The 25,394-nt window shown below is 36.6% G+C and overlaps 2 protein-coding genes and 3 long non-coding RNA genes across 9 annotated transcripts; 3 read left to right on the top strand and 2 right to left on the bottom strand.

The window, feature by feature from the left end:
• On the top strand, positions 1–968 carry LOC133714471 (uncharacterized). The gene is made up of 4 exons (XR_009848687.1): positions 1–67; positions 210–288; positions 414–513; positions 639–968. It is a non-coding gene; the product is annotated as an uncharacterized LOC133714471 (long non-coding RNA).
• A 1,607-nt stretch (positions 969–2,575) lies between these two features.
• LOC133714699 (uncharacterized) lies at positions 2,576–3,313 on the top strand. The gene is made up of 3 exons (XR_009848801.1): positions 2,576–2,824; positions 2,941–2,983; positions 3,073–3,313. It is a non-coding gene; the product is annotated as an uncharacterized LOC133714699 (long non-coding RNA).
• A 993-nt stretch (positions 3,314–4,306) lies between these two features.
• Positions 4,307–5,991, top strand: LOC133714710 (uncharacterized). 2 transcript variants are annotated; one of them, XM_062140923.1, is made up of 4 exons: positions 4,307–4,762; positions 5,134–5,281; positions 5,421–5,514; positions 5,623–5,991. In XM_062140923.1, the coding sequence occupies exons 1-4, from the start codon at positions 4,455–4,457 to the stop codon at positions 5,859–5,861; spliced, it is 789 nt and encodes a 262-aa protein (XP_061996907.1). In that variant the 5' UTR covers positions 4,307–4,454; the 3' UTR covers positions 5,862–5,991. The 2 variants fall into 2 exon arrangements, with proteins under 2 accessions (XP_061996907.1, XP_061996906.1); XM_062140922.1 differs by having other exon boundaries at positions 4,310–4,762; positions 5,599–5,991.
• A 263-nt stretch (positions 5,992–6,254) lies between these two features.
• LOC133714709 (nuclear pore complex protein NUP62) lies at positions 6,255–12,176 on the bottom strand. The gene is made up of 9 exons (XM_062140921.1): positions 10,625–12,176; positions 10,233–10,341; positions 9,775–9,862; positions 9,192–9,314; positions 8,788–8,865; positions 8,274–8,377; positions 7,279–7,366; positions 7,073–7,171; positions 6,255–6,606 (listed from the first exon to the last, which is right to left on the bottom strand). Exons 1-9 carry the CDS (start codon positions 12,072–12,074, stop codon positions 6,514–6,516), a joined length of 2,232 nt encoding a protein of 743 aa, XP_061996905.1. The 5' UTR covers positions 12,075–12,176; the 3' UTR covers positions 6,255–6,513.
• A 2,642-nt stretch (positions 12,177–14,818) lies between these two features.
• Positions 14,819–23,297, bottom strand: LOC133715292 (uncharacterized). 4 transcript variants are annotated; one of them, XR_009849016.1, is made up of 8 exons: positions 22,550–23,297; positions 22,283–22,402; positions 22,117–22,205; positions 18,352–18,628; positions 17,254–17,329; positions 16,673–16,784; positions 15,441–16,581; positions 14,819–15,278 (listed from the first exon to the last, which is right to left on the bottom strand). It is a non-coding gene; the product is annotated as an uncharacterized LOC133715292 (long non-coding RNA). The 4 variants fall into 4 exon arrangements; XR_009849017.1 differs by lacking the exon at positions 17,254–17,329 and having other exon boundaries at positions 22,550–23,296; XR_009849018.1 differs by lacking the exon at positions 18,352–18,628 and having other exon boundaries at positions 22,550–23,293.
• Between the last annotated feature and the right edge of the window lie 2,097 nt (positions 23,298–25,394).

Below are 25,394 nucleotides of genomic sequence, written 5' to 3'. Positions count from 1 at the left end.
TTCAGTGATGTGTTGATGGCTAACAGCTTACACCCTAAATTAAAAGTTGTCAGCTATTTTGTACTCAGTAACTGAATAACCTAAATTAACCATCATATCTTGCTTATTTTGAAACTTACTCAGACTTTCAATGACACTATTTTTAAAACTTTTAGGTTCAGCTTTCCAGGTCAGTATATTTCTGACATTTGTTGTTTGCTTTTGTACAGTACGCTGAAGGTTTTTAATCGAGCTGAGGCATTTGACAACCATACCTCCAATACTAAAGTACACTAAGTTCATTCCTTGGTAAATAATTCTGCGGTTCATCAAAATTGAAACCTGAATTTCCCAACTGATTGAATATTGATTTTTTTATTATTTTCTGATGATTGATCAAGTAGTTTGATTATGGTGATTCTTCTTCTTCCAAGGCTTTTCCGAACGCAAAGCATTCTTGATTATGATTTGTATACTTACAAATTCGGAACAATATTGGGCTGCAATCCAAGACCCAGAGGGATGTCATCAATGGTATACACTCAATTTGTTAATATATTGTGAATTGAAGTACTCTCAGTATAAACATATTATTCTGTTTGATCTGTTTCAATGTGAATATCAATGTTTCCATATAAAGATCAATTCTCGATGATCAGAGCGCCTGTGGATAGAGGTAGTAAAGGCAAGAGTCTGCGCGACAAGGTTGTTGTCATCAAGAGGTGCTCCAGCTGCGGCAAGAGCATCAGCAACCGTCTTGATTTGCTACAGATAGTCGATGATGCAGAAGCTACCCAATTGCCCTACTTTTAGCTCAACATATTCGTGTAGTATTAGCATAGAGTTATAGCATAGATTTATTACCGTCAGTTCATAGGATCTGGTCAAGGCAGCAAGTTGGTGCTCGAGAGTGAGCCAAAGAGAGCTTGCAGAGGTAGAGCCAACTGCGAAAGGGATGGAGAACTCAAAGAGAGAAGCAATCAACCAAATTCAACAGGTACAATCTTTCTTGACCCATTTAATGTAGGCTGGATTGAGATTGTTGTTGATGAACTGGGGTGGCCAGGGTTCAAATCTGTCCACCATGCCGTACATCTCATAGTTCTGGAGTACTATGGTAATGATATCCTTCCAAAGAAGATAGTAATGAACTACTGCTTTAATAGCAAAGTCTTCTTCAGTTCAATCAAATAATGTAGATGCAGTTTTTGTCTATACCATTTGATCATCCCAAAGAAGACCTTACAATAACATCTGACATATTATAATCTTGATTTATCCCACATAGTGCATACTATTTCTATTTCATAATCCTTACTGCGATCAATTAATTACTCACTTACTCTTTAATCTTTATAGGAACTCATTTTAGCTTTTCACAATCATGGATCTGCTGCTATAAGGTAATCATCAATCCCACTGTCAAACTTATACCAACCATTATAACACATATTACCCACATATATTTTATTTGCAAAATTTTGGTTTTCACAGAATACAAAATCACGGATCTATTACATTTATCTAATGCAGACAGATGCTGCATCAACTTTGTCACTTCAAACAAAACTAATTCTTTCCTAATAAACCTCTTTGTCAAACTTTACCTATTTAATCTATATGTAAATTAATCATGATACCTTTTCCTTCATATCATTCTTTAAATGAACCTTACTCTCTTAAACCCAAAAACCAATCCCTCTACATCAAACTATCATTTTCAAAACGCAAAATAGTAGCATTCATCGACAGAATGATATGGAAGAAAAGATACAATAATTGACACATGTATCTTCTTTTTTCCTCAAATAATCTTCTACTTATTATACTTGCTGACATACAATATTATTATTTTTCCATCTGTTATTGTACTTTTTCAACTACAAATGTCAGCCAAGGCCACTACAAAAGAAATCTTCAGAGATAAGAAATCCAGCTTCTTAAATATGAAAAAACTTTCCTATCTTTTCTTTTTTCATAGTGAATGCAACTTTGTTTAATTAATTTTTTTTGTTCTTTTTCCATCTTAATTCTCACAGAATACAAAATCATGGATCTATTACATTTATGTAATGCAGATAGATACTGGATCAACTTCGTTACCTCAAACATAAGTCTAACTAACCTCTCTTTCCAACATGAGTACATAGATTTTAATTCTGCTAATTTCAGAATTTCAATTTCAATTTTGGAAGGAAAGACACAAATTTGAATAATAAATATATCAAAGAATATCTTTGTACTTTTCTGTAGATCATAATTTTCTAAATTGTTAGTATCCATTTTTTCAGGTTTTCAGTGTAGGATTATGAGACATCATTGCAAAATCCTTACCTCTACAAGATGCTGCAGTTTATGAGAACAATAAAAAAGGTAGATTGCATTAGTGAGGAAGTGATGAAATTAGGAAGCAAGTTAATGGTGGTGGAGATGAGAAAAAAAAATTAGAGAATTAGTCTGAGGTATTGTTTGATCTAAGTGAAAATAACTTGGACGAACATTCGGAGAAGCTAATCCACTTAGATCAAACAATACCTCAGACTAATTCTCTAATTTTTTTTTCTCATCTCCACCACCATTAACTTGCTTCCTAATTTCATCACTTCCTCACTAATGCAATCAACCTTTTTTATTGTTCTCATCAATAGTACTATCTCCTATAATGGAGAACCGATCCATCCAGGCTAGCCAGTAAAATTTAGCTAGGATTATGAATGAATCCTACCAAAATTTTACTGGCTGCCTTGGGTGGATCAGTTCTCTACAGTAGCAGATAGAACTATTGACATTCAACAACAATCGAATAAATTCAGTGTCCATTGCCACCCATTTTTCAATACAGAAGGTACATATTTTCATTAACTTAATAGAAACCTGACTTCATATACACTATCATATATTGGTCATTCCCATTAACATTGTTTCTTACATAATAATTCTATTGTCGTTTCGCTTTTGTAGATCCTGTGCAAAAAAGTCTATGCATATTGCAGAATATATCAATGTAAGTATCGTATACACTACATATATTCATACCTAATGTTAATGCACTTAAAATATGGTAATAATTCTTTTGCCTTCTCAATTGTACAGCGTCACTCCAGGTATGATGATAACTTCATGTTTCAAAATGCCAAGGATATCATTACTGTTAATCTGTTATTGCTGATGGAGCGACAGAGGCTCTTGCTTCAAAGAAATTGCAATTGATGAATCAACAATCAACAACATGATTGTGGTTCCTTTTTTATATTTTTCAAGTGTGTATTCTTTATTCTGAAGCATTACAAGAGCGCTTCAAAATTAATATTATGTTCATTCTGGATCATTAACGCTGGAAATTGGAATATGAGAATCACATTGTCTTTCACATTGTATTCTATAAATTCGAATCACATTGTCTCTCACATTGTATTCGATAAATTCTATTATCTATAAAAATTACTGACTGCAGTTATATTTTTTTTACGACTCTGCCACTGGCCCTTTCTAGCATGGAATGACGGTTTTGCCCCAACTTTTAACTAAAATTACAATCTATCTTTTTTTTCTTTCAATTTTACCATATCTTTTCAGTTTTTTTTTTTAATATTTTATTTTTTTTATAGGAGAACAATTTTGTTTTGTATTTGTAAATTTCTACAAATGATACCTAAAGTAAGTTTTTTTTTTTTTTTAATCTTAAAAATGGAAGAGTTTCATTAATCATTGTTATCAACTGTTCATGTAACAGTGGAATGACGGTTTTGCCCCAACTTTTAACTAAAATTACAATCTATCTTTTTTTTCTTTCAATTTTACCATATCTTTTCAGTTTTTTTTTTTAATATTTTATTTTTTTTATAGGAGAACAATTTTGTTTTGTATTTGTAAATTTCTACAAATGATACCTAAAGTAAGTTATTATTTTTTTTTAATCTTAAAAATGGAAGAGTTTCATTAATCATATTTTTGTAATTGTAGTTCTCGCAAATGTGTAATCTGTTCAAGCAGCTTATTAAAACTTGCACTATCGACCATAATCTGCTTAAGCTACAATCTAAAATTGTATTTCTCAAACTTATGTAACTATGATCTATTACATTTTTTATCAAAATTATAAAAAGAATTGTTTAACAACTAAGCACTACATAAAAAATTATTAACAACTAACAAATCCAATTCTCGCGGCATCGCGCGGTTGCCTTTTCTAGTATAACATAAACTATGAAAGACTGACCCAGCCCAAAAGATTATTTAGCATGGGCCTGTTTGGAAAGGTAGAGATCTTTTGGTATGTACTATGTACAACCTTTCGGTCAAACCCTGGTGTACAACTGATTCCAAGATATTAGCCTATTAGGTGCTGAAGCTTTGACGTGTAGAAATGGTAACCAACACAAATGGAGGCCTTACCTTTTCCAGTTTACAGTTTCAACTCATAAGATTACATGTAGAGGCGTAGAGCCTCAGCAGAGCCTCAAAAATTCAAAGCCATGGGAGGAGGAGCCATGCATATTGATTTTCCTATCATCCACATCAAACCCTCTTCTTCTAATACTACTGATAATAAAATTTTCAGTAATAATCTTAATTTTCCAGTTTCAAACAGTTATGTTGGAGCTGTTAAACCCTCTTGTTCTGCTTCACAGTGCTACTGTGGGAATGAAACTTGCAGGAAGAAATTAGAGCTTGTTTATGGAAAAGAAGAGAAAAGAGCAAGTGGGTCTTTGATTAGCAGCTCTGTTTTTGGGTCCGTTCCTTCCCAATTTGAAGTCCAAAGTGCAATTGCTGCACTTCTGAAGTAAGTATTAACTTTACAGAACTCTGGTAATTTTTTCAGTAGCAGCCAAGATTTTTATTGATTTTCAATTTTCCAGAAGTTTGATTATGTGGTTCTTTATTGAAGAGCCTGTAAATATAAACACTAGAGTAATCAGCTTGATTCACTTCTTGGTTTGGTTAATTTTCTAATGGTTATACTTTCTTGGTAAACTGATCAATTACACATACATAATATATATATATATATATATATATATCATTTACATAGGTATGTATGTATATTTTCCTTTCAGCTGAGTTAATTAATAGATCAGAAATTATTTGGTAAACTGTTCTTGCATTGGTTTGTTAAGATTTTGATGTTTCTGATCATATTTCAAATTTGACCAGTTTTATGCTTGGGGTAAATTCATCTGAGTCAGACTTACAGTGGCTTCAGAAATTGTTGGATTCTTGTGTTACAAGAAAGTTACTGTCCTATGGACACAGAAAACTTTATGATGCTTTCCAGTTGCTGCAAGCAGATCCTTCTGTTCAGGTGCCTTCTTGTTTAAGCTTGAGTGACAAATCTAATTCTGCAGTTTCAGTAACTTTTCAATAATAATGAAATGATTACTTGCATAGGAAGTACTTTAATTTTCTCAAATGTTAGTTGAGAAATATAGCTTGGAATGCAGAGATTGGTGCTTTCCCTATCCTCTGATAAAGCCCTATGGGATGCTATTACCAACAACGAGTTGGTCAAGAAGCTCCAAGAGCCACCCGGTTCAGGTGTGTATTAAGCTCATCTTATATTTTCTGCTAAATTGGTTTGCAATATTCGAATTGATATACTGGCTGAAAATGAAAATGAAGGCGTGCCTCAAAATTCAAACACAGAACCGGACTTGGTTGCCTGCATTATCGAGTGGATTATGGAGATGACAAAAGCGAAAGTTATGGAACTCGTTGAGAAATTCCAATCACTGGTGAATGATGTATTTCTACCTCGACAGACTAAGGGGGAAAATCCAGAAGTCAAGAACAAGAACGAGTTTGAAGAAAAGCTTAGATCTTCACTGCTTCTCTCAATTGTGACCCTCTTGATTGTGGTTGTCGCTCGACTCCAAAGGGCATGATCAGATAAGCTTGTGAAGAGTGTTTGTTAAAACACATCGACTACTTTCAGGTCTCTTTTCTGCATATAGCAAGATCCTGAACATTGTATTGTTGAAAGAACAATTTCTTAAATATCTTTTCCTACTGCAATCATTTGTTCATAAAAATTATGTGTCTTGTAGACTAACCAACAAGATTGCTAATTGGGCATTTGATGAACAGTGTTGCAAGTCAAAATAATTGACATTGAACAAAGAACAGTTTCTTAGAATATAAACCATAGAGAAAACTTGGACCCATATTCCCACCGAATTTTGCATAACATGAGATGCACAGAAATTACAGCTGAGCAAAATGAAAACACAACACTAATTGGAGAACTTCTATGATGGTAACAATATGACCCAACCATGGGGTAGAAAGAAAGATTGACATCTCATACCATGGGATTGTTACATCAGTCAATTAAACAAAAGGCTAAACTCATTGATGGCTATTGCAAAATCCCCAAAAATCTTTTTAAATTCAACATTTGATCTCATCCAGCCTAAGTTCAACCATACAATTGTGAAACTGCAGGGAGGTATTACAGAGAATATTAGGCATATACTTCTTTCATACAGTTAGAAACTGATCTTGGAGAGAAAAATAAAGGTTGTTTAATTCCAAAGATCATGACATCCAGTATCTTGGACCCATCAATTCACGATCTGCAGCAGGACCTTGATTGGCAAGCTTCTGAATTCGTGAAGAGAACTCTTCGGCCTGAAATCATCAAGGGAGATTATATTACACTTAACAGGAAAGCACATCTAAAACATTGAGGAAATAGCCAGATTATATTTGAAAAACAGTTCCATCCACCGATTTTGATTGTAATAAACTTATAATCATTTTGTTGTTTCTCCCTCAGAACAGATAAGTCCAGTGATATTGGAGTCTTGATAATATTATCTTACAAATGTTAGTGCATACTGATTACAAAATTCCAGAACACTGAGGATTGAACTGGGCTTTTCTTAATCTAAGTGCATTTTAGCCAACCCTAAATCCATTCTAATTTTAAAAGGGAAACCATTATAAATTTTTAACTAGGCACACAAAGATATTATGTAACACAGGTTTTGAGATTCTCCACACATGGGGGCCCACAGCTCGCTTACATTTAGCTGCATGTGACCTATGAGACCAAAAAACTGCAACTCAAAAATTTATGCAACAAGATACTAACCTTTTCATCAATCCACATTAAAGAGCTTAGTTGGTTGTTTAAGATTCGTACAACCACATCTAGTGGAGCCATCCCATCATTTACTTCCAATTCTCCTCCCTAAATGACACATAACGTCATAAGCACCATTGTCATTGTTGGCACATGTTGGAAATAGCTTATTAAGAAGTAGAAACACTAAAATTCACTAAAATTCAGAGCTTTACCTGGTTGGCATTTACAGTCTCAATAATTGATTTGATTTGCTCTGTCACCTGCTCTAGCTCCCTCTCTATAAACTCAGCCTGCTCATACCTGCATATAAACCACCATCATGATTAACAATGAATCTGTATTTGTGCTTCAATGAGTCTGCATGTTTGAGCAAAAAAGAGAAGGATAAACCACAGTTAAACCAAATTCACCCATTTCAACAAAACATATATAGCCTATGTAAGATATCACACATAAACAACTGCACCTTTTCAGTTTTACCGCTACAATTGGAAACACGCAGGTAAAAATTCCAAAATTTCACGATTATTATTAAAAATTAAAATAAAATACGTCTCCAATTCTCCCAAACAAAAATCATTTTAGTTGCTACAAAAGATCACTTTACTAGTTGCGATTATTTAAATTCTAATTAATCATTGCAGAAAGCTACTAAAGACCACAACTGTTTAGTATAAGTGTAAGATCAAGCAGATTATATAGAAAAGGTCATTAAATGGTGAAAGACAGGAGAAATTAAAGGCACTATAAGGTGTTTCAAGCAATCTAGCCTTTAAGAATCAGGTTGATGTAATCCTCAATACTGTATATCAAATCTGCAACTCGTCATCCAATCTTTCAAACATTACTTGTTAATATCTCTCAACCAAAATGTGATCCAAGACCTAAAGAACATGTTGAAATGGAATCCTATAACTCCTCACTTTAATTTCAATTAAAAGAGTAAACGGGACACTAACAATATTTTCAATCAACAACACAATCCGATTCCACTCAAACTAACAATTATTGGCTAGTCCACATATTCCCAACATTTGATTCCCTGTACCCCATGCCAAGTCACCAAACTAAACTGAGTTAGAGCATAGTTCATGACTTGATTACAGCTTTGGCGTATTAACAGATTCCTTAATGCAACAGATGAGTGTACTACTAGAACAGAAAATTAACATATGAAATTGGTCCAAACGTGATAGCAAATACTCACATTGCATCTCTTGTGGATGCAGCTTCATCATCAAGAAGCGATCCACGCTCATCCTTGTATATACGCTCAGCTTCTTGTTCCATGCTTTGTAAAGCCTTATCGACCTAAGAAGAGTATCCAAAAAATGAGTCTTATTGTGCATATATTTAAAATTGTTGTGGTCTACAAACAAATTGGAAGGCTCCAGTTCAATTCCAAAAATGAATTTCTGAGTGTCAGCTTTAGAGATTCAAGCACTAAAATAGAAAAATAAAATGAGAAGATCTTCCTGAATTATAATGACCAACCAAAAACTAAACATCGTTGCGGATGCTTATTGATTTTATTATTGGTTTATTGTTCCTGGAAGTGAATATCTAAGGGGAAACTGCAGACCTCTTGGGCATAGGAAAAGAATACCTCAAGGGATAAAGAGTACCTTTATATATTAAAGAAACACAGTTGAGATGCATAAGTATAGAAAAATACCGACAACAATTATAACCTTGTAGTAAAAATAAACTTATGAAAGTACCTCTTGCTGATGAGTCTCAATTAACTCTAGTTGCCGCTCCACCTTAGCTTGGGTATCTACCACATTTGCCACTTCGATCTAAAAGATTAATACAAACATCCATTAAGTCCGAAACAGAAAACATAAGTAGCTTAAAGCAATATAACAAAAAAAGTGTATTCTTAGTAGTAACAACTTTTTTGACAATTTTTTAGTAGGGTTGAAGAATGGAGTCAACACAACTAAGTCCTCACTTTCTCTTCAACACGGCTAATGAAAAAATGCAAACTGATTGTCCCATATTACTTACCAGAATATACCAGAAGTACGAGCACAATTCATTGATCAAATACATGAATACTACTGTATCATAACAGAAAATCATAGAGCTACAATTTTCTATGATATATTAAGAAAAAGATCACCTCGAGCCTAAGAAGAACATCACGGTTCTGCAAAATCCTCCTGTCCCAGTCTGCTATTGCATTAGCCTGCTTTCGGAATTTTCCAGTACGCTCTTGAAGCTCAGCATTCCACTCCTTGATAATCTTCAATTATAGCATAAGAATAATTACTTAATAAGGAATAGATTAGAGATGTAATACAACTAATGCAGGGAGTAGAGTAGAGATGTAATATACAAAAAGAATGGAAATGCATATATAATAGAGGGGTAGGGTAGACACTTGGTTTTCTGAAACGACTGAAGAATTTAGCAGTGCATCTCAAAAACGACTAAAGTAAAGGTGCTAGATATGAAAAAAGTAATTGATCCACAGAGTTTTAGAGGGCATTGTAAATTCAGTTGCAAATCATCACGATTGTTCACATGTTTCCTTTAATAAATAAGGAACTTCGTTTTCTTATTTTTTTTATTTATATATTATATATTTCTACCTTCCTAACACATAGTACTCAATAGTATGATTGTCTAAAATACTCATTCATATATGAAACTAAAGTCGGTGATATTACAATCCCATGAAAAAAGAAAAGAATATGAAGTACCTCCTCAACAGTCTTCCCAGTGATCTCAGAAGGTAATTTTGGTGTTGTCGTAGATACTGTAGTGCTGCCATTAACATTTGAGGTTGTCCTGAACGATAAAAATGACAGAATAGCATAAGTGAGATAGACGGGAAATGTAGGTAGTTCTTTATTTTTATCTGGTGTATCTGCCCCAAGTAATAGAGATTTGGGCATATGTAATAAGCATCTTTTCCTTATATGAACTCCAAATTACAGAAAATTCCGTTGCAATTTTCAAGTTTATAGTGTTCACTCTTCTGTTAAAGATTAATGTTTATAACATGAAGAGCATGTGAAACACTAATGACGATTATATTAAGGAACGAAAAAGTGGAAAGCATAATAGGTTTAACAGTTGGGCAAAAAACTATAGAAGAAACTTTAGATAAAAGGTATAACCATAAGAAAAGGTCAGAACCAACACAAAGTGCACTGACCCACTAGTAGAAGCCACAGCAAGTGCACTTGATGTCGGAGCTGCAGAGGTACTGGTACCAGTCGTCATTGTAGTTGCAGTGGTAGTTGCAGTTGCTGAAGTAGTGAGACCTACACAGTACAGTTATATCCACACATTATCAGAGCCTTCATAATAAATCAAAAGATACTTGAGCAAGGCACATAAACATTTATACAAAATGGAGGTTAGTTATAAGATCGCTTTTTTATTTGCCCCTTGTGTAGGGATATACTAATTCAAGCATCAACATAAAGGAACTGAAATTGCTCTAAAAAAGTCCACAACATAATCTAATAAAGATATTCCGCCTACCACTACTATAATATTGAATCTATAATTTTATTCAATTTTCAAATAGATAAAAAAACTAACCAAATGCAGGCAGAGTGGTGCTTGGTTGTGCTTGTGATGACGAGGCGGGCACTGAGGCACTGGAAAACAATGAAAGGCCAGAAGAAGAAGCAGTAGCCACCGAAGAAGCAGGTGTTAAGGAGAAACCTGTAAAGGAACTCGTAGTAGTGCTTGATGAAGCAGCAGCTGAGCTGGCAGGCACTGCCGTTGAAGTCAGTGCAGTGGTGCTCGCAGCAGGAGGAGCAGTAGGAGTTACATTGAAAGCCGACAAAGAGAAAGGAGCTTGTGTAGTAGTACTACTTGCAGCCGGAGTTGAAGAAGCCGTGGTGGTCGTGACGGTTGAAAACAATGGCGATGAAGACTTTGAAAATGACAATGCGGTGGAAGCCGCCGCGGCTGATGAGGCGGCATTGCTGAGTCCAAAAGAAGGTTGAGAAGCCGAGGATGTGGGCGCTCCAAATGAGAGGTTGAAACCGCTGCTTGATGAAGGCGCCGTAGTAGTAGGTGTGGATGCTGCTGTGGGCTTAGCAGGAGCTGAACTCGGGAATGATGAGAACCCCGAAGAGCTTGCGAACGAGGAAGTGGCCGGAGCTGCAGAAGAAGAGCTCGAAAAGCCTCCGAAAGCAGGAGTGGTTGAGGCTGCAGCGGAAGAGCTCGAAAAGGATGGGAATGCGGGAGTGGGAGTGGTTGATGCTGCAGACGAAGAGCCCAAAAAGCTGGGGAATGAGGGAGTGGTTGGGGCTGCAGAGGAAGAGCTTGAAAAGCTTGGGAACGAGGGAGTGGTTGGAGCCGCGGACGACGGAGCAGAGCCAAACAAGTTCGGAGTGGTGGAAGAGGGCGGCGCCGCCGATGAAGAGGATGAGCCAAACAGAGCCGAGCCTGTGCTGGGAGCGAAAGAAGAAGTAGTAGTACTCCCGAACAAAGGTGAAGCCGACGCCGAAGCCGAGCCGAACAGAGGAGAGCTGGTAGTGCCGGAAGCGGAGGCAGATGCAGTTGACCCGAATAAGGATGGGGTAGAACCCGGAGCCTGCGCCGATGAGGATGAGCCAAACAGGGATTGGGGTGCGGTTGAGCCGAACATAAGCTGCGACGGAGTGGAGCCTGAACCGGCGGTGGAGGGATTGAATCCGAATGAAGGTGTAGATGCTGCGGCGGTGGAGGATCCGACTCCGAATGAGGGAAATGGGTTCGGGTTCGGGTTCGGGGCGGGGCTAGGGTTTGGGGTACTGAAAGCGGGGGAGGGGGCGGTGTTGGATAAGAAGCTGAAAGGGGAGGAGGAGGTGGAGGGGTTTGAGGAAGCGGAGCCGAAAGAGGAGGAGCCGAGTCCGAACCCGGTGGAGGCGGTGGCGGGCGCGGAGGATCCGAAGAGGGAAGGGGAGGAGGCGAATGAGAAAGCAGGGGTGGAGGATCCGAAAGGGGAAGTGGATTGAGAAGCGGAGGCCGCGGAGGATCCGAAATTGAAACCCGACATTGTTCCTTCACTGCTCTCTCCTCGCTCAGTCTCTCTGCGTCTGACTGAGGTTTTTCAAATTTTGGGGTTTTGGGTTATAAGGGATTTTGTTTGTTTTTCATTTTTTTTTTTCATTTCTTTTCGCCAAGAGGGTTTTGTGGGCTGCTCCTTGGGGGATTTATTACTTTCAGGCTTCTTTAGAGCCCAGCTTAACGATTTTCATTTTCAACACTATTAACTTAAATAAAAAGAAAATTAATATTCAGAAAAAAAAAATTAAATAAATTTATGTTAGATGTGCACCAACCTAATTGTTGTTTTACAACTATTTGGTGTAGCAACATCAGTCTTCAGCTTGAAGTTATAAGTTATTATATCCGATTATATGTATATATAATATAGGGAAAATTTTGCAAACAGTACACCAAGTAAAGGCTACTAATAATTTACATACATAAAGTTCCAAACCGAGCATTTTAGTACACGGACTCTCGAACCCGACCCACTATGTAGACACGACGTCAATGACACCGTTAATTTGAGGGGTAATTTGGTCTCTTCTGGCTTTTACTTTGGCCACCCACCTCTCTATCTCTCTCTTACTCTGGGCACCAACATCTCTCTCTCTCGCACAATGCAGCACCACCACCCTTTCATCATCAGTTTTCTCCACAGCATTTAATCCCGCTTTTCATCAAATTTCTCCAACATTTTGTTGCATTAAACCAGAGCCACCAAAATCCCCAAATCTTTCAAAACCCAGATGCTCCTGGGAGCTCCAAGGCAGTGATCAAAAACCCCAAAACAGCTTCACACAAAGGAGGAGTCTTGGCTCCAGAAGCTTCTCTCACTCCAGCTCCTCTCTTCCGAACCACTCCGACGGCCCAAGCCTCTGCCACTTTGTCGCCCAGACCGCTGCTGTCACTGCTTCATTAAGCAATTCATAGCGATCACTTTCGATTATACTTGATAACAAATTGGATCACAACCAAGTTACCGAAACAAATCCAGCACTTATAGATTGAAAGACAAATAACTAAAGCTGGCCTCTTAGATGAGATAAAGTATATTTCTTTGATCGAATATGCTCTCTTTTTGTTTCATCTTTACCTCTTGTAGTCTGATACTGTCTTGGGAAGCTTGCACAATTAGATGAGACTCTTTACCTCTTTCTCTCTCCTTCCTATACTGTTGCATTTTGTTTAAATCCAAGACTGGACATGATACAATTGACAGTCATAGACAGGTTCTTTAAGCTTCCATAAATAAATGCAATTTCTGAGCATTTTGAACACCATAGTCGATGCCCTCTCGTTTAACCGCTGCCAAGTAAAGCTTTCCGGCGACCATGTTGACGCTCGAGCTCGGGTAGTGGAAGTGTGGATTGTGGTGTTGTTCTCTCTCATTGGCATCGGTGGTCCTCGGGTGGGTTGCGAATCGGAGCTCCGGATTTTGAGCTTCTACTGCTCGCGTGGCTCTGTTCTAGTGTTCTTGATCACTTAGATCCATAGAAGTATAGATCCTTGTTCCATCCAGTAACCAAAAGAAAAAAAGAAAGTTTCATTAATTTGATATAATTATCCAATTTGTAGTTACCCAATTTGTGGTTATCTAAATTGTGGTTATCTAAATTGTGGTTATCTAAATTGGTGCAAAAGAAATGAAGAGAAGCAAAACTGGGACATAGAGAGAATAGAGGAGAAGAAAAACACTAAAACAGATAACGAGAGAGAATTGCAGTGTGAGAGAAGACAAGTACAGGGGAGGGAGAAAGAGAGCGGGGAGGGAGGGAGGGAGAGAGAGAGAGAGAGTATATAAAGAAAATGAACCCAGGAGAGGATCCACTCCCTTCTGGGTTTGGGTATGTGTGGAAAAACATTCTATAAAAGTCAAAACTTCGAGAGACCTAAGTGTTCACTATTTTAAGAAGTAAAAAAAAAATGGAAGACTCAAGTCACACTAAAAGAAATTAGTAGATGATGAACCATGTTTTGCTAATACATCAGTAACTTGATTGACTTCACGAAATATATGAGAATATTGACAATGTGTTTGAGAAATATGGTATAAGCAATTGCTCTAATCCACAAACATAATTGATGATTACAAACATAATTGAATATCAAAACAAACAAACAAAATTGCAATTCAAAATGCAATAGAAGAGTGCGATTTAATTAATTAGGTATATAGCAAATAAGAAATTAATTCATATCCAACATCTTTTAAAATGCATAGTAGAATGCTATTGCAACTACATGCGAAAAAGTCATATTTCGATCAAACTTATTCCTTTTAATGAATGTTTATACTCGCATATTATAATTTTGGGGGCCTCATGGTTGCTTGTTTGAGCCTTTGGGTTGCTGGATTGGGTCTTCTGTTAGGGCCCAATTTTGGTTTATCTGCAATGGAAAAAGTGATTGAAGAGAGTGGCATGGAATATTAGGCCTCATCATTTAGCCCTTCGACCCTAAGCCCGCCCGACCCATAGGGCCGAAGCCCTACCCGGCACTTTCTATTTTTTAAACCAGTGTCATCAGCGAAAGTATCAAAATAACACTTACTATCTACTAACCAAATAACACAACTACCATCTCCAAAATTTGTTTACAAACGAAAATCAATATCCCATTTCTACTTTGCAATTAAGCATAATCCAGGTCTAATTTTATATCCAAACATAGCAGTCACAAGCACATCCTTTCCTACAACAAAACAACCTTTAAATCTAAACCGGCAGATTGAGCAAAGAGGTTAACAAGTAGAGGAAGCTGAATTCTGTTATGCCGGTAAATATGAAACTAGTTACTGATTAGCATTCTCATATAGCAGTATTCACATCAAGTCCAGCAAATTACAATTCACCACCGGTTTTAGTTTTGCCAAAGCATGGAGAAGTGTGAAAAGCTAACACTGCACTTAATTCATCCCAAAGAAACTAATGAATCCGAGAAACTTCTGGTTCCTTACTTCCATACAATTTGTATTTCTTCTTTTGCTTGTAAGAAGGGATAAGAGTGAGAGTAAACCAAGGAAATCATCAGGCACTCCTTTGAATCTCCAGTAGATTGGAGCAACAATATTGATCATAGCAACCTCCACAGTCCACACAATCGATCTCAGAGGCCCCAAGTTCTTTTTCTCGTACTCGTACAGATTCAGCACACACATCATCATGTAAATCACTGCCATCCTCAAAACCTTCAGGTGCTTCAACTCCTCCTGCAATAAAATTCAACCAAAGGAAGAGAATCAAAACACACCGTTTGGGATATAGAACAATGAAACTAAACCATAATCAATTTCTGGCTGCACAGTTTTTCAGAGACAATAAATCAAATAGTTCATCATCAATTTTGGAAAAGGCTCCATTACTAGACTCACCTTAGCTCTGCTTGCCCCAGCGTTCATAGGCTCCATTCCCCAATGATCTCGTGCAAAAGAAATTCAGAAAAAGACCAAATTTGACACAACTTAAAGTGTAACATTTAGGCAAGAACAGTTTGGCTTTGAGGATTTACGAAAAATTCATTTGTGCAACAATGGAGTTGAAATTTTCCAGAATGAAAGCTGACATATCAAGGTACGACATACTAAAATTTCAAACTAATCGAAGTTCAAGAAGTAAGGGAAACGATGGATGCAAATAGACTGAACTGTCAGGTTTTAGAGAAATATAGCTGCAGCAAAGTCAAAATAGAAAATCCACCAAAAATTCATTTTACGACCAATTGACAAGAAATCAATTTTGAAACAACTATTGGAATGTCTAGTTCAATATATACAAAAACCATAGGTTAAATGATTCAAATAGAAGTTCAAATCTCAGCAGAAAATTAGAGGGTACACTAAGAATTCTAGAACTTTGCCAAAGCAGACCAGACTCAAAAGAAAAATCACTGAAGATTCATTATACATCGACATAAGGTGAAACTTTCCAGATCATTTTTTAACTAGCAGAACAGAAATATATCAAAATTTCACGACTTTTGGAGATCAGTAAGTAGGGCAACACAAAGCTCAAATTTAACAGATCAGCAGCTTTCTCAGAAAATTCAGCAAAGCTGTTTTAACCACAATATGAAGTTTTGATTTTAAAGTTGGTTTGTTTTAAGAGTAAACAAGAGAGACACAACAAAAAGAACTAGCTTACAAGCCAAAAGAATAGCTACTACATTGGAGAGTAAACAAGGGAATACAAAGAGGATGCATGAAGCATTACAACCCCATTTGGCTTTTCATATCCCAGGTAGTAACTAAACTAAACCATCTACATACAATCTGGTTAGATGTTTGGGGTGTGACTCTCTGCTTGTCAAATTGCACTTAAAAATTGCAGAGGAAAACGTTCCAACACAATCACACCAATTACTTACCAAATCAGAATCAAAGCTATAGAGAAAAGTTTGCTTTAATTTCCCTACCTCAAGCCTTAGCTTTCAGCAGCTCATACAGCCAATCAACTGCTACAGCAAATAAAATTCCAGTTGCTAACACCCACTTTGTATTTCACAAATCCAGCCACCTATACCAAATTTACAACAAATCACACCCAAACTCTTGGAATGACTGAAACAGAACGAACTTACTTGAAAAGATAGGAAATTTGAACTTACTGGAGATAGCTGCATACAAAGAAGGATTTCAGTGTTCTCCACCAACCACTTAGCTCCATCCTTCATAAATCCCCCATAGCTGCTGTCAAACTCCTTTTTGAACATAAGCCGTCTAAAATTGCAATAAGCTTGTTAATATAAACTTTCTTGCATCGAACTATATGTAAATATTCAACAACATTTACATGCTTATATATCAACATGATCTAGTACAAGAACAGCAATGCAATTATTGATAAAACCATGATTTTTTCAATACAAATCAGTTTTAATTGAAAGAAGAAAGAGTTCTTGTCAAACAACATGGAAATCAAAAGATTCAAAACCCCAACACATAAATCCATTTCAATAGAAGGAAAACCACAGCACTAAATTGAAGACAAAACCCCAATGCAGCTATATCCATTTCAATCACCCCATCCCCAAATAGAAGAAAAACTTCGATCGAATTCAAACCCTAAAATTGAAATTTTGGATAATAAGCAAACCCAAAATCTGCAGATAAAATCCTAAAATCTATCGAAGATTGAACCCAATCGAAAAACTAAACTAAAAAACAATTGAAACCCTAAATTGCTTACCAATATCCGAATCGAAAATAGCTCTATTTGTTGCTGGAGAGCTCCATTAATCCAGATGCTAAAGATGAAGTAGAGACTAAGAAGAAGAAGGAGAGACAAAGAAGAAGAATCTAGAGAGTGAGAAGATGAAGTAGAGACTAAGAAGAAGAAGGAGAGACAAAGAAGAAGAATCCAGAGAGTGAGAAGATGAAGGAGAGAGTGAGAATCGAGATCTGAGAGAGTTGAGAGAGAAGGAGAGAGGTTGGTGTTTGAGTTTTTCGTTTTCGCGGGTTCTAACTAGGTCGAGCTGAGAGAGTTGAATTAAGGACGAGAGAAAATTACTTTAATTGGGTGTCGAGGTCTATCTCTGTATCAAAAAACACAAGTCAAAATAGGATTTTTCTAAATGTACCCAGCATATTTCTATGTAGACCCAGTAAATTTTTTACATCCAATAAAAAAATAAAATTTATAATTATATGCAGCAGCTTTTCCAACAATACCCTTAGCAAAACTCACACCCAACAAAACGTATACCCAGCAAATCTCGAGCCCAACAAAACGTATACCCAGCACTTATCTCCGCATGAATGAGGGTTGCTCCAAGATCGTTCACCAACTGAGGAATTCGTCCAAAGCATCATTATAGACGACCGACTCGACACCGAGTTGAGGGAAAAGAAGCGCAGTCTCAAACCCAAGAGTATCTCCATCTTAGACTTCGTGGGTCATCGCTATTTCCTTCGCTCTCACCCGCCGACTTCGAAGGTTTCCCGCGCTTCTTGGTTTAAATTTCCTTGCACGAGTTCTTTCATTAGTTTAATTTCTTAGTTTAGGGTCTGAATTTCTGGTTCACTTGTTGATATTTTCTTTTGATTCATGGGTATTGTTTTGTTTAACTTTGCTCTGAATTCAATTTGCTTATGAGAGAGTTGAGCTTATTTTATTTGTTTGGATGATTTAACTCATATTCTTGAATGTAGTTGATGACTTGAGTTTTTTATATTGATTACAATTGAGCCGTGACAATGTTTAGACTTGAGCCTTTTTAGTATTGCATTTGCACTTGAAAAAGTAATAAATTCTGATTGAGAACTTGAAAATGGATTTCTATTTTACCTTCGTACAGCAATAGTAATGTATTCTTCTTTTGCTGCTGCAACATTTTTCACATTATGCTGCTGCATCACTTTTCATCTTATGGTGCTTGGTTGCTAATGTCTTGTGCGGGTGTCCTACTGGAGTTTGCATGTTCTTGAGACCACATCAGGTTTATAGGCCTCTGGTTTTTGTCTTCTAAACACCTCAGGAACTTTGAAGATGCAACATGTAGGAGAGAATGGGGTTTGACTAGAAAGCTTTGATCTCATGGTGTTTTCAAATGTTCCAACTATATCTGCAGTAATTTTTGTATGATTCGTCATGATTTGAAGGTTCAAAGTAGTGATACTAACTGGATAAGGGGGGATTTGCCCAAAGCAAAGAGGAACAGAAATCGAACTTGAATAGGAAGTACTGAAAATCGAAACTAATAAGGTACAAGTCCAACTTCAAATTTTATAAGCCTTAGTTTGAATACTTGCAGGTTACTCAATTACATGCTGTTTCTTTTTCACTGTCAAGTTTGTGAGAAGATGCACTACTATAAGTCTTTTTAAGTTTTAACTGACCAATCTCTGTTAGGGGAAGGAAAATTCAATCAAGACTGCTGCACTTTATATGTGCACGCTTTTCATATTTTTATTGAATAATAGGTGAAGGTTCCTTAAGCTCAAGAGTCCATATGATCAAGTAGCATATGCAACAAAAAACATATAAAGCCTAAAAATTTGATTGCTCTCCGACTTTTTTCTGGTCTAAGCCTTTCAATATTAATTTTAAATTCCTTTAATATAATGAAACTTCATAGTAATCTCTTATACACCAGTCAGGTAGAATTTTAACAGTATGAGACCATTGAGTGTTAAAATTCAATCATCCAACTGCTCATGCTTACTTTTGACTTTGTGCAATAAAATTCTTACTTTTGGTTGGAAGAAAGAAAAAAAAAAAAAAAGGGAATGAGGGATTGAGTTAACATTACGAAACTGATCGATACCATATATGCGCACCAAACTATATCTAGGACTTCAAAGGTGCTTAACATTTTTTGAAGAAAAGATGATAAGATCAGCTGCAAAAAGCTGCAATTATTTTTCTCATCAAGCAATATACATGGATAAGCAGAATTTAGTCCTAAAGAAAAAATGAAAAGATCGTTGTCTTTCACTCTAAAACTTGGCAATGAACCCACAGTAAGTGTAGTCATGATTTATAAGTGTAACTGACTACTACACTACTATATTATACTAGCTATGCAGCTATAATAGTCAGAATGCATATGAGAGGAAATTAAAGCATTTAGAAACAGATATTATACATATCAGATTAGCCTAAATGCATACATATTTGGTACCTAAAAAAATATGATTAGATCAGATTTTTTTTTTTTTTGGTTCGATTCTGCTGTCTTTTCTTTTGGTTTGGTTGAAATCCCAGATGCAGCTTACAAAAGGTTGTCATTTTGGTTGGTCTGGAAAAATTGACTTCATGCCTGACACCATTTTAGTTGGCTCATCCCAGACTTGACATCTCTCTTTTCACACTAAAGTCTTTTTTTTCTTTTTAGCATAGTCACACTTGAGTCTCTGTGTGAACAATTGTAGCTGCTTGGTATCTATGTTTTCAACTTTACCTGATAGACCTAATTATTTATTTTGTAGTATGGCTAGAGGTCATAAACACCATGATTGCCCCACAATCTCAAAGACAAAAAGGAAATTTTGTTCTCAACCTTCTCAGTTAGAAGTAGATGATGGTGTTATAGATGATGGGGTTGATACTGCAGAAGAACAAGCTTTTGAACCATTTACAGATGCAGATGAGCCTCTAAGTGGCCCATTTCCTGGTGGTCCTCATGATCCATCGGTATTGAAGAGCTTTAAAAGTCATGTAGCAGCTGCCATATGGTTTAATAAGGTATAATTGATTCCTTTATCCTTACAATAGCATTTCATTATATGACAACAGCAAAACTATGCAACGTTTTGAAAGTAATTGTCAAACTCCCTAAAGCTAAGGAAAACAGCTTGTTTGGGGATATTTCTTGTGTTGTTAGTTTGTTTCCTGTTGATGTGGAAGAACAGAGAGTAGACTCGGTCCCTTCAATAAATGATAACTCATGCTTTAAGAGAAATAACTTACTATAAAGGTTTCCTTTTTGTGGGGAGATGTTCAGAGTTAGGGATGGTTTGAACTCCACGTAGCTCTATTCTGAAATGAATTGATTTTTTTTGTTTTTGCTTTTTTTTGGATAAATGAGGTTAAGCTTCATATATGCAACTAATACTGAAGCATACTTGGACACCATTTAAAGTTATATCATTAGACATCATTACTCTACTTTGTGGTTATGTTTTTTTTCTCCTTTTTTTCTCAAGAAACTTCAATTATATATTGAGGTATTTTATTTCTTTATATGTTCATATTCTTTTTCTAGAGTCCAATTCATGTATGACAAAAGTTTTTATTATTTATTTATTTATTTCCAGGAACGTGATCCTTTGAAACTTCAGAACCATTCATATAAGCTCACACAATGGATATTTGATGAACATGTTGCTAACCATAAGTTTTGGAGTTACATTGATGGGTCTAGATTGAGGCCATTAGTTAACTGTTCATATTTAATTGGTAATAGAGTTGTTGTGTCAGCCTTTTGTGAGAGGTGGCAGCCTGAGACCAATACATTTCATCACTTATCCTTTGGTGAAATGACAATTACATTGGATGATGTTTTTAACATTTTAGGTATTCCAATTCAAGGTGATTCAATATCTGTACCTGAGGGTGTGCGGTTAGACAAAACTTATTATGCATCTTTATTGTCATCTACGCTAGGAGTTACTATAGATGAGGCAAAGAAGGAAATGAGTCGATATGGTGGCAATGGGGTAACACTAGAGTGGTTGAGATTAAGGTTTCAAAGTGTTTCAGATGATAGTCCTCTTGAATTTATAGAGTTCGCAGCAAGAGGGTTCTTACTATATATATTAGGTTGCACACTTTTTGTGGACAAGACTGGGAATAGGATAAATGTGATTTACCTACATTTTTTACGGATCTTAATAGGGTTGGTCGGTATGCCTGGGGAGCTGCAGGGTTAGCATTTTTATATCGACAGTTAGGACTTGCATCTAGAGTTGGTTGTAGGCAAATTGGGGGTTATTTGACATTGCTTGAGGCCTGGATATATGAGCACTTCCGGAATGTAGTTTCCCCTCATCTCTGTGTTGAATATTTAGAGAATCAGCCACGAGTGAATCGTTGGGAACCTCGAAAAGATGCAGGTCTGTCATTAGTGTACGTGCAAGCATAGAGTTCCCGCTGTAAACCGAGCCTTAAGAAATAAAATGAATATTCTATTATTTATTTTACCCAATTTGTTTTTCTTTTCTTAGGTAAAAATTCAGTCCCCACTGTTAACAGTGATAGCAAAAAACAACCCACCGAAGATTATTACCAGTGTCATACTGTTTCAGATATACACTGAACATTTGCAGTGGCTATAAGTTGGTCCCTAATGGGGAAATTTCTAGTAGTGTGGACCTAAACAACACACCATCAGCCCCAATATTTTGGCCAATCCTATGATAAAATTTTGTCATCCATCAAGCTAAACTTTCCAGCAAAACCATTATATAAACTTATATGCTATACATCAATCTTATGATCACACTATATTAGATGCCTTTCACCAAAAAATAAACACTAGATGAGGTACCAAATAAAGCATTAGCTAGATGCCTAGCTAGAGGCAACTAGAGCATTATTAAAAATACCTACCAGGGTTTGCCAAACTCATTCAATGCTTCTGTAAGAGCTGCCTCAGCTTTCTCCCATGTTTCTATCTCTCCAAGGTATTTTTCTGGCCTCTACAACACAAACACCAAAACTATTATTGCACAACACAATTAAGTTGAATTCCCCATCCTTGAAAGAGAAAGTGTACCTGTTTCAAGGATCAGAGCTTGGAGACTGAGATAGCCAGCAAGAGTGAGAAGCAATCCAATGCTAGCTCTAAGGATGAAACCTCCTCCTTCTCCACTGAGCTTGCCATTTCCACTTTCACCTACCAAATTCCAATAAAATCAAACACACAAAAAAAAAAAAAAAACACAAAAGTCTACCAAAAAGAACAATGAAAAACTTCAGAACAAAATAAAAAACAATAAGATACTCAATAGATTCATAAGCATAAATGGGAGAGATTGGGGACCTGTTGAAGAAATCAAGCCAGGACATGCCCTTGTCTTTGAGTTTGGCTCCTCCACTGATATAAAGCTTCCATTAAAGCTTCTCGGAGAGCAAGATGGACATAATCAGGGTCTTGGAGCTTTCGCCGAGGAGTTCGGCAAGGGCGACGTCCTAGAGGGAGGTCGGAGTCTTGTTCCTGGCCCAAATTTTGGAGCGGTAATTAGGGAAGATGCCGGAGCGGTCGAGATTGGCCTTCTGGTTGGTCGAGACCCAACCTAGCATTCATGGACGCCGCAGCAATTACTGATGCGGATATTGGCGGAGGAGGCTAGGTTTTGGGCCACGTAGCCGGAAAACCCTAGGGAGACGCAGATCGCCATAAGAGCAAATTGAAATAGGAAGGTGAATATTTTGGTACAGTAAGGTCTCGGAGACGAAGAAAGACGACCTAGAAAAGGGTAACAGCAGCCAGGGAATGCCATTTTGGTAGCAGAAAACGGTGAATTGGAGATGGTAGAGTTGAATTGAAGATTGAGATTCAAATTGGGGAAGCAATTGGATGAGATGAAGAAGATTAGGGGATTTGAAATTTGAGGGTTTTGAATGAGAGGATTAAGGGAAAGCTCTGAGCTTTTGGCTCAGAGGACTGGGTGTCGAGAGAGGGTTCGAGAGAGAGGACTGAGTGTCGAGAGAGAGAGTCGAGAGGACTGCTGGGTTTTGTTTTTTTTTTTTTCTTTTCTTTTGGACATAATGTGGCAATTAAACCTAGCAAAAAATTCTCAAAGTTACTCCCACAACAGAAACTAAAACAAACTGTCGTATAAGTGCACTACATAAAATTAAAATGCCAAAACATGGAGGGAAACATGCCGCCTGCAGCACTTCCACTCAAAATGTTGCCGCCTATGTTCCCACTTCACACAACAGAAAAGTATAACTTCTGTTGTCCAATTCTATAGTTTGCACTAAGTTTACCTAGTGGAATACATTCAAGCAAAATTCCTCAAAATTTGGCCTCCAATTTTCAATCACACAACAGAAAATCTCAAGCACTGTTGTACCTAGTAGCCCAAATTTCAGATTTCAAGAGGCAACCAAGACCCCAGAGTGGAGGGAAATCTGCCGCAAAATTTTTTAAGACTCAGACAACGGACAATACTTAGTTGTGTTGTGCAATGTAGTTCTAAGAAAAAAGTTGTCACTTTGTTGATATTCACACAACAGAATATCATTAATACCGTTGTACAATAAATTTCACTTGAACACACAACAGGCAATTTCTGTTCCGTTGTGTGATTAACTTTTTGTAGTAGTGCATTAATGTCAACGATGATTTAATTGTAGTAGAAATTTTTTTTTTTTTTTAATTGTTCTAACGAGCAATTCATAGACAAACTAATCACTATCAAGATGATAAATTTTTTCATTGTCTGAATAATCTGGACAAAAAATATCTCTGCCATTGTGAAGACGATCACTATAGGGAGTTAACCATCCATTTGCATGAGGTAGAGAGTATCTAAACCAACAATTGATAACAGGTGGCATAGGATGCAATGGCCTCAAATGAACCTAATAAGGTAAGAGAAAAAGATTACCAATTAATTACAATTATAAGACATACAGTATATAAAAAATACATTTTAGCAACATATATAGAATACCTGGACAAAGTGACATCGTTTGACAAAACCAATTGAAATTTCACGACGATCAACTATAGGAAGTGGGATACTGTCCATTGGCAAAAAGGTAAAACAAGACTTCAAAGGCAATCCAAAATGCATCAGCACAACATTGTAACAATTTGCGACAATGTATCCCATATCTGGTATTAAGAACCAATGTCCTTCAAGTGGAAAGTCATCAAAATAATCTAATCTCCTCTCCACCTCCTCCAGTCGCTCAGCATATCGGAATAGTAATTGGTATGCATGCTTATTCCGATGAAACTCTTGCAACAACTCCTTGCGTACACGGCGCCAGTTATTCTCACCATATCCCATAAACTCAGCTATAGCTCTAAAACCACAATTACCGTCATCCTTTACATCCTTGGCTCCTAAAAAAAATGGCCACATTTCTTGAGGAAACCAGTCATTATACTCTTGTGTCAATTCAGATGGATTAACATCTTGACGTAGATTCAACTATAGAATTCAAAATTTAGGTGAGTAATACTAAACAATTAGTGAAACAAATAAACCATTATAAGCCAATATATATATATATATATATATATATATATATATATATATATATATATATACAGATTTTATCCAGAGCGAGGCCTCGCTTTGAAATTTCAGAGCGAGGTTTGGGTTTAGGGTCACTTTTCGGTCTCATATCCACATCTCGACCGTTCAGTTCTTAGGTACTAATATATAGATCATCTATGCAAAATTTCAGCCAAATTGATGATCTTTAAGGTATCTAACTCACTTAAACCAGTGGACAAACTGAATCTGTCCAACCTAAACCGTACTAGCTTTAAGGCAGTTATCAATGTCTTAACGACCATCAATTTGGTTGAAATTTTGCAGAGATGATCTATACATTAGTAGCTAAAAACTGAACGGTCGAGATGTGGAAATGCGACCGAAAAGTGACCCTAAACCCAAACCTCGCTCTGAAATTTCAAAGCGAGGCATCGCTCTGGATAGGATCTGTATATATATATATATATATATATATATATATATATATATATATATATATATATATATATATATATATATATATATATATTACTAAATCTACAAACCTGCAACTTAGCTTTTTTTGCAGTTACCCTAGTCTCTTGTGCCAATTTTGGTGCTCGCTTATCTAACTTCCTTGGTGGCGTTCTTAAACCCATAATATTGCCA

Source organism: Rosa rugosa, chromosome 6 (assembly GCF_958449725.1).
Source record: "Rosa rugosa chromosome 6, drRosRugo1.1, whole genome shotgun sequence".
Classification (NCBI taxonomy): domain Eukaryota; kingdom Viridiplantae; phylum Streptophyta; class Magnoliopsida; order Rosales; family Rosaceae; genus Rosa; species Rosa rugosa.
The sequence above is the reverse complement of the archived record's forward strand: the minus strand, read 5'-3'. Positions and strand labels throughout refer to the sequence as shown.